The following is a 9312-nucleotide window of genomic DNA, read 5'->3' as shown; positions in this document are numbered from 1 at the left end:
CATGAAACGTGAAAAGGTGGTTTTCTTCATAAAAGCCCATTTTCTTTGAAGACCTCAGGTTCCTTTAAGGCAGGAAGTAACATGAGTTTCGCCTCCTGTAACTATTAAACCAAATAAAACCTGATTGAGCAAGAAGATTATTTTCGTGTGCTATTTATCAGATGATCACAATGAAATATGCATACGACAGTTAACTGCCTCAAATATGGCAAACCAAAATAAAAAAACAAACTAGAATGCCATTTTGCTGAGGTCATCTTAGTTTCTCTTCTATTTCATTCTTTCCATTTATTCCACATTATTTTACATCTTCCCGGAAGTCATCCATAATTGAGTGTAGAAGGGTAAATTCGATTACTTGGCGGTTAAACATTGTGTGCCTTGAAAGAAACGAGAACTTGTAAAACAGAATCAAAAACAACTTCCAAAAATCCCCCAATACAACAACAAAAAACCAACAACCAAAAAAACAAAGGCATGGAAAGTTGGAACCTATCTGGGGGCTCTTGGAAACTTGGGCAGCTTCCTTTCTCTGCTCATGATTTAGATTTCTATCTCACGTTACTTTGTGAGCAGCTTCTCCTGTGAATTTCGCCCCGCTACGCCTCCGGACACCGGTGCCAGTTCCTTCCCTTCCTCAGTCGCCCCCCACAGTAGAGAGGATTTCATTTTCTAAGACTGCACCAGGGTCAGAGGCGATGTGGGAGAGTTTCTAACCGAATGGCGTTTTAGAAATAGGAACGGGAAACATAGACGCGGCAGAGGAGCCTCCCCGCGGAGCAGACGGGCAGGGCCCGGGAGCGGCGGACGCCAGCGCCGACGCCGTGGGGAGCGCGTGCGGGACTCCGCGGGGCCGCCTCCCGCGACTTCAGCAGGGGCCGCGACTGCGGCCGCGCTCCCGGGCCGGTGGGCTGAGGCAGGCAGAGGCCGCCATATTCCCGCCTCACCACGCCCGGCCGGCCGGCAGCAAGAGGTCGGCGGCGGCCCTGACAAGCAGCAGCGGCCGCTGGCTCGGGCCGCGCGTCGGCAACCGGGCCCGGCCCCGGCCCCGACCCCGGCTGGGGGCGGCCGTGACCGCTGCGCTCGCGGGCTCTGCCCAGGGCGCGGGAGCAGGAGGCACCAGCAGAGCCCGAGGGGGCCGGCCCAACCGGGTAGCCGCGCGGGCGAGGCGAGAGCCGCACGGAGAGGCGCGCCGCGGCGGCCGCGAGCCCAGGAAAGCCTTCCAGGAGGGGCCTGGCGGTACCGCCTCCCGGCTCCCCTCCTCCCGCGCCTGTCCCCTCCGCCTCCTCCCCCTCCTCCTTTCGCCGCCGCCTCCTCCCTCCCGGATCTGTGCTCCAGTTCAGAGAAAGAAGAAAATGTGTGTGTGTGGCGAGGGGGAGGGCGCGCACTGAGCAGCCGCTCCGCGCCTGGCAATCGGGGCAGGGGGTGGGCGTCTGGCGGGGGCGGAGGCGGAGGCGGAGGAGCGCGCGGCTGCCGGGCGGGCCGGGAACCGGGTCTGCGCGCGAGCCGGGCGGTGGGCGCGGACAGGGCCGAGGGCGCCCGGGAGCCGTGTCAGGCGGCGGCGAGGAGCGGGCGCGCCGGGCGCAGGGAGCCGTCGGCGGCCGCTCGCTGCGGGGACACCCCGGTGGATGAGCTCTCGCCACCAGGCGCACGGCGTAGGGGAGCCTCGCAGGCGGCGGCGGCGGCGGCGGCGGCGGCACGGGGGGCGAGGCGGGACGCCCGTTCCCGGGGAAGGAGGCGCGGGCGTCTGAGCGAGGCCGGGCGCGGCGGCCTTCCCTCACGCGCCCCCCGAGCCAGCGCCCGCCTCCCGCGCCCGCCTCGCTTCTCCCGTCGGCCCAGGCAGTTCGCTCCCGCCGCGCCCCCGGCCCACCTGGTGGCCCCGGCCCTGGCCACCGCCCCCGCGGCGGTTCCCGGAGCTCGTCCCGGACGCGCGCCCGGGCGGCGGGGGCTCGGCGGCCACCGCTGCCTCGGGGGAGCGAGGGCGGGAGGGTGTGTGTGCGCGCTGTGAGCAGGGGGTGCCGGCGGGGCTGCAGCGGAGGCACTTTGGAAGAATGACTCTGGAGTCCATCATGGCGTGCTGCCTGAGCGAGGAGGCCAAGGAAGCCCGGAGGATCAACGACGAGATCGAGCGGCAGCTCCGCAGGGACAAGCGGGACGCCCGCCGGGAGCTCAAGCTGCTGCTGCTCGGTGAGTACCGCCCGGGGCCGGCCGCCTTGGGTCCATTCGCTCAGCCTCTGCGCACCCCCGCCCACCACCCCCGGCCCTGCGGGGCAGCTGCCCTCGGCGCCCCCCGGCGCCCGCGGTTTGCCCCTACCCTCCCGGGCGCGCCCCCGGTCACTGCCTTCACCCGCGCGGGCGCGCGGGCGCGTACACACACGCACGCCCCAGAGGGGTCGGGCTGCCCTGCCCGGTGCCTCGGCTTGTTCCTTTTCGTGTCCCTGAGGGCTGTGCCTTATCTGCTGTGCATCTGCTAAATGGCAGATCACTCCGGCCAGAGGCGCAGGGGTGGAAAGGTGGATAGAGGGGTTGAGTTTCCAGTGCCGTGGCCGCGGCTCCCCGTGGATTGGTGGCGTGGGGAGCCGTGTGTGTGGCCCAGCGGGTGGCGAGCCGAGTCCGGGACACGTTGGGGGATGGCCTGCGGCGGGGTGGCTGGTGTGCATCCATGATCAGTGCCCTCTGGGGTCAGGAGGGAATGGGGGAACGGTGGGCAGACTCGCAACTGGATTCCCGGAGCAGTGATGATGAGGAAGCCAAGTGGTTGGCCCTCCAAAGAAAGGGCCTGTGTGTTGGGGGCGGGGCGGGAGGGCCAGCCCAAATGTGTCAACCAAGAGCTGTTCTCTAGCCACCAAACCTTCGAAAGGAGGGAGCCTAGAAGAGTTTCTTGGCCAGTGGATGGTGACAGGCGTGTTTCTCATCTGCACCATTCCTTCTAGATAAAGATGAGGGATAGGGGAGCGTTGTGCTGTGTGGTTGTTGACAGCGACCGGTATCTTTTGTTTAACGAGGCAACCCAGGTGTAGGCCTGAATTCACAATAGTTACTACTGAAAACCAACGTAGCCTCTCAGTTACTCCCATGGCAACAAATAGAAACCTTTTGTTTAAAACAGATAGCAGTTTAGTATCTTTGGAATCTGGGCTAGAACGAAAACGGGAAGCATACAGGAAAAATTTCCCTCTAGTCTTGGAAAAAAAAAAATTCTACTTTAACACTAAGTTAGCAAGAAAATGCCATTTCTCAAATAGCAATTTATTGATTATTATCTCTGAGAGGATGTTCAGAATCAAGTGATCGAGGTTCGCATACAAACCAGAGTGACAGAACCCTGAGCTATTGGGGTAGGAAGAGCATACAGCTTTGCAGTAACAGGCCTGAAAAATGACTGCACTTGTGTTCTGGATATTTGCATGTTTAATAAAAATGTTTCTCAAACATTTCTTTAAGAAAAGAATATTGTACTGTCAGTTGGTTTTTGAGAAGCATGCATTTTCTTTCTTATCTTGAGCATTCCATTTGCTGGCTCAAGGAACCAATTGCCTTTGGGAATGAACTGCTTATGTACTGGACCATTTACAAGCAAGAACAAAATATACTGATCTCACCCATAGTTACTAATGGTTAATTTACATGACATGCTTTCTTTATGTCTTCATTTTTAAACTCAAATAGATAAATGTGCACATGTTTACAAAGAACAGAAGGCAAAGCAGTAGATGAAAGAGGTGGGCTTAGGGGAATGAAGCCAGGGAAGAGGAATACTGAAGTTGGAAAGTAAAGATCTTTTTTTTTTTTTTTTAATTCTCATTTTTGAGATACTTCTGATGACTGAAAACGGTCAGTTGAATGTTTTCTGAGTTCTCAAGATTGAGAAGAAAATAGAGAACAAGAGAAATACATAGAGTGTTTAAGTGCATGGTTAAGGTGAAAAGCACGCATTTTAGAGAAGCTTGTTTTAAGAATTGTTTTTTTTTTTTTTTTTTTTTTTTACTACTGTTGCCCTGTTGACAGTCTTTGTTTCTTTTTAACTGTGAACTGGGCAGTTGAGGTCTCTCCAGCCAACCCAGTTTGCTTGAAAAGTGACAGCTCTGGGTTTCCCAGCAGTTAAGAGTTAGAGCCCAGGGGGTTTGTCAAGGGCCTAGGTTTGAATGTCTAAGGGAAATATATGGTTGCTCAATTACATACTGTGTATTTAAATAACACAGTGCTTTTAAAAATGAATGTGGAGATAATTTTCTGAGAAAAAAATGTAAACCAATTTTACTGCTAAAGTGGTGGTAGTGTGGAGAACTTTTTTTCTTATTAGCTGAATATAATGCAAGAATTGCTGCTGCTTTGTGTTCCTGGTATGTTGCTTTTGCAACATAAATACTACAATACTTAGACTATTTGTATAGTAATAGACACAAAATGTGGTTTTGTGCGTGCGTGTATGTGTATGAGTGTGATTTCAGGAGTTTTTGAATCCAGGACGGTTGATGTCGATAAGGGGGAAGATATTAGGGAGGGATTTCATTTGAGGAATTCCTGATTTGCTGCTTTGATGAGTAGACTTAATGACCTGGTTCCTTCCATCGTTTAAACAAAACCTATCCAGAGGAGGTTATAGGAAGTATCCATTCACAGTTTAAAGATCTAATATTTTTAACCGGTTTATGGAGGAATGACTGTGTATTGAAACAAAATTAAATCTAAAATTGTTTCCAAAGTAAATTTTAGTTGAATGTGTGATGCCATTTTAATGGAAGAGGATTTTTTGACAGGGATAAAAGTGGGTACCCTTGCATTTGCTCATACAATTATTTACTTAGGTATATTAATAATATGGAGTCATTTAAAAAGGCAGGCAGTGGTTACCTGAGTAGATCAAAGTATGGCAGTAAAATTTGGCCTATTTTGATTTATATCTGGCAACTATGCCAGTTTTCCGAATTTCTTCCATATGCTTATGTATTTGTATTTTAACTTTAAAAATGTGAACCCTGAAAGCCACCACTATAAGAATATTATATTGAATTTTGGATTATTTTCTTGTTGTCTTTTAACTTTTTCATTCTTTGAATTCATTTATATTAGTGCTTATTTTGACACTCAAAACTTAATATTCTACATAGATATATAAGAGCATACTTCATTTTAACTTGATGTTTTTATATATTTTGTAGGTGTTAAGTACATTATATTTCCTTCAATTGATTAATATTCATGAATATTCACTAAATATTTCTATTGATGGTACATAGATAATCTCATTTAATATAATTTGTCTGTAAGTCTGTGTAATGCAAGTGGCCCTGAATGCCTGCCTCAAGTTACATACCGTTATCCTGAAAGTTTTTCAGTTTCTAGAAGATACATTTTTTTCCTATTAACCTGTTCTTAGTTTACATGTTTTTGAAGTCTTTTACTCGTTAGATCTTAATTATCAAATAGAAAGATTTAGCAGGCCCCTTTAGTTGATTGAATTCTCTCTATTGAAACAGGCAAAGTGTAGGCCAGTCTTAAATGGAAGACTATATGGTCTGAATTTTATGTATGAGCATAGATTTTCTTTCTGTTGTACACTGCAAACATATGAGAGTAGGGATTGTGTCTGTTTTGCTCACTATTAAATCCCAACTTCAAGCACAATATCTAACTCACAGAATTCTCTCAATAAATGTTGGCTGAGTAAATGAATTTGTTTATGACCCTCATGCTGGAAATTAAACCAGCCAATAATGAATAAATTTATAGAAATATAGGGATATGTAATGTTTTTATCTGTGGCAGATGTAATCAGGGTCTTAAAAAAAATTGTGTGTAACTCTTTGAGCCAATTTATTATAAGTGCATTCCAGGGTAGGAAGTATTAATATGAGATGTTGCATCACGCATTGAACCAGTGTATTACAGTTCTGCACTGGATGCATTTGAGAATGGTAACAGTCATGCTTAAAGTATGAAAGTTTAAAGAAAAGAAAAACCATTCTATATTTTTATTACTTTTTATTGTGTAGAGGCTAATTTAACACTCTCATCTTTTTACCATACATTTTTCTCCATGGTACAGGGCTCAGTGACTTTTTGATATTCTGTAGAGCATAGGTGATGGTGATGACTAAATGGGTGTGTGTGATGGACCTGTACAGTAACATCAGGAAAACCACCATAATTAAATACAGAATTTCAGGAGTTGCAGTTAGAATGTTTTTAATATGAGGGATATGCATTTGTACTGAAAGCTGTACAGTTGTAGACCAAGAAGGGGCCTGGAAGGCTGGAAATGCTGTGGCCAATTTAAATTGTATGGGGTGTTAATTTCTGCACATCTGGAAAAGAGCATGCTTCCCACTACCCTCAGTAGAGTTCACTGGAGTGGGTATGTTGATGGAGGAAGAGTGGGTATATTGATTGCCTGAACCCAGAGGTCAGTGCTGTCTAGGATGGTGACTCAGAACCACTGAATGAAAGCATTGGTCTAAGTAGCCTCAATAACAGCAGCTCCCTAGAAATAGCAAAATATGGTGTTTATGAGACTGCTTTAAGGACCAACAGGTTTTATTTTTTGCTACTCTTAGCTTCCAAGTGTTGACTATGTTTCTGAACGTCAGGATTTATTTGGATGCAGTTATCTTTTTTGTTGTTGTTGTTGAAACAAAGTACTTATAGTTTATATCAGAAGAGCAAAGTGGGAACATTCCTCCTGAAAATCAAAACTATTTAATAAAGCCTTTTGAGTAAGATTTTGCATCTATGTAGATTCCTTGCCTGGATCTCCATATAACTGTCCCATCTTATACCTACATGTCATTTGTCATTTCTTCATATGGCAAATCTGGCACAAATTAAAACCCTGCTGAACAGTGAAAATATTGCAGGTTTATCTATTCACATATTTTAAAGTAAATTTAGAAAGGAGAACCAGAAGAATGATTTAGTAGCCATTTTGTTTATTACAAATAAATTTGGTATAATCTTTTTCATTAAAAAAGAAAACCAACTCAGCTCTACTTTAGAAGAAATGGCTTATGTTCAGTTTTCAGAAGTGCCTATTAAATATAGTTATGATTTTTATTACAGATGAATTTTTAAGGACCTGAAACAGCCTTTGCAGTTGTGAGGCTGCGTGCTATGCTAAACTTAGCAGAAAAAAGAAACAGATTTTTCTTTATTATCTAGGCAAACTTAACACTTGAAAAGAAATTAACAAGATTTTCCAATGAAGGTTTTGATTCCAGCATTCATATTAATTTTTTTAAGGGGAGTTATTAGTTCTTCTAATATTAGTGGAAATGTTGATTGGATGTGATAGAGGGAAACTAGAGAGCTCAAAGGGTACATCTTGGAAGAGAGAGAAGCCATTTTATAAGGAGGTTAGGATTGCTTTCTCCCTGAGAAGGTGGAGGGAATCTGTTTCCTCTGTATTGGGTTGAGGAAAATAAAAATATGTGAAGCAACAAACGTAAAAGTTGAATTTCCTGGTTGGAGGAGGAGGCAGTGACATTTTTCAAAGGGAAACTTTTATAATGCCTTTTAAATAATGTTAAGATTTCTGCAGACTTAATCCTAGGGAAGTGTGAAATAGCAATAGAGGTAAAATGTGCAATTGTTGGTAATTAAATCTGTGACAATGACCGACTACAGTAAACCGTGAACGTTTTCTCTTGTTCTGCCGAATGGAATAACATTAAAGAAAGAGCTATTCTCAGACGCAAACACTATTTTGTGTGAATAGCTGTTACTAATAAAAATCATAGGAATTTGTTCAACAATCACCTTTGATTTGTTGCATTACCAATATGTAAAAATCTGTCTGATTTCTCATCTAACTAACATGTAGTAAAAAGGACCTAGGCATAGTGATGAAATGAGTTAACAAGTCCTAGGTGGTCATGAATGTGGGCTTTACAAACAAAAATAAATGTCCATATTGTGGTGCCAAGAATCCCAAATTGGATTCACTGTGCAGCTCTGTTGTTAACCCTTATACATAGCCGTACTCGGTGCGGAATATTTTGTTAAAAGCCTTCATGGTTAATTTTAAAGAACAACATTAGTATTATTTAAAAATCAAATTGTGAAGGTATCTCAAATCCATTTTTTCAGCATATACTTGTCAGTAATTAAAAAACAAATATTTCGTCTACTTTTTTTTTTTTAAGCAGGTATAACTTAAGAATGAACAGTTTTATACAGAATGCTGGTCAGATGAACAAATATGAGCACATACTATGTGTAAAATAATGTGCTGTGTGAGGTGTTTCTTATGTCTTATTACCAACAGGAAAGACACTTTGCACAGTTCTCGTTTTGTAGCTGATGCCCTTGTACTGACATGCCCTTCTGACTTTTATCCTTCCTGGCTTTGGCTTTTCTATTGGCTCTTCACACAGAAAGAGACAAAATAATCTGAAGGCCATTGTATGAGTTTCCTGGGGATTGCAGAACAGAGGCATGTGGATGATCCTGAGAATCTGAACTCTGTCCTTGGAGCCTATCATTTTTGCCTTTATGTGTGAGAAACTGCTTATGACCACTTACCTTTGTGTTTCTAAGTGGATTGGAAGTTCCTTGAAGACAAAGATCATTGCTCTTATGTCTTTATCTCAATTCCCCATGATTCTATTATCAGTAACTAGGGTTGTATGGAAAGCTGGATTCCAAAAAGAATGGAGGGTAACTGGAGGAAGTGAATTTAAATTGCCTGCTTTTTTCTGATAGGCATCATCCATATGTTCTCCATTTTCCACTCCTCTTTGCTGTGTTTCTGGCCACCTGGGGTACAGTAAAAGGAATTCTGTTTTAAAGATGGGACAGTTTTTGCCTTCTTGCCTGCCTCTCATTTGTTCTCTAGGGACAACATTTCAGTTGAACATTCTCATATTGTTTCCAGTTAAAAGCCAATAGCAATTGATCCAGCTGTTCCAATGGAAAACTGTTAGACACACAGCTTCTTTGAAATGTGACAATCCGTGCACCTTTATTACAGGATTAATCATGAATTGTGAACAATATGACTGCTTTAGAAATAAAGTAGATGTTTTCAAGGAAGTGTGTAATGGATTGTGGTGCAGTTGGGAACGAAAATGTTCCTAATTGCTATTATATTCCTGAAACCTCACAATAATTGACCCACAAATTAAAGAAATAGAGGTCTAGCCAGACTTTTTGGCTCTGTTACTGGAAGAGAACAGTGATGTTTAGAAACATAGTCATGTATATTTCTAGGAGATAGCCTCATGTTTTTTCCCTTTGAAAAACTGAAATCATGAATTAATTGTGCTTTCCAAGAATCTGGCTTTTTTTTTTTTTTTTTTTTTTTTTTTTTTTTTT

General features: G+C 44.5%; 1 protein-coding gene across 1 annotated transcript in view; it reads left to right on the top strand.

Annotated features, from left to right (window-relative positions):
* The first annotated feature begins 1471 nt into the window (after positions 1-1471).
* GNAQ (G protein subunit alpha q) overlaps positions 1472-9312 on the top strand; it is a 328594-nt gene continuing 320753 nt past the window's right edge. Inside the window, exon 1 of the mRNA XM_017543283.2 lies at positions 1472-2187. Within this exon, the coding sequence (XP_017398772.1) occupies positions 2052-2187 (136 nt within the window). The 5' untranslated portion in view covers positions 1472-2051. The remainder of the gene's footprint in view (positions 2188-9312) is intronic.

This window comes from Cebus imitator, unplaced genomic scaffold (genome assembly GCF_001604975.1).
Source record: "Cebus imitator isolate Cc_AM_T3 unplaced genomic scaffold, Cebus_imitator-1.0 Scaffold150, whole genome shotgun sequence".
In the NCBI taxonomy this organism is placed as follows: Eukaryota; Metazoa; Chordata; class Mammalia; order Primates; family Cebidae; genus Cebus; species Cebus imitator.
Note: the sequence above shows the minus strand (reverse complement) of the source record. Positions and strands in the feature narration are given on the sequence as shown.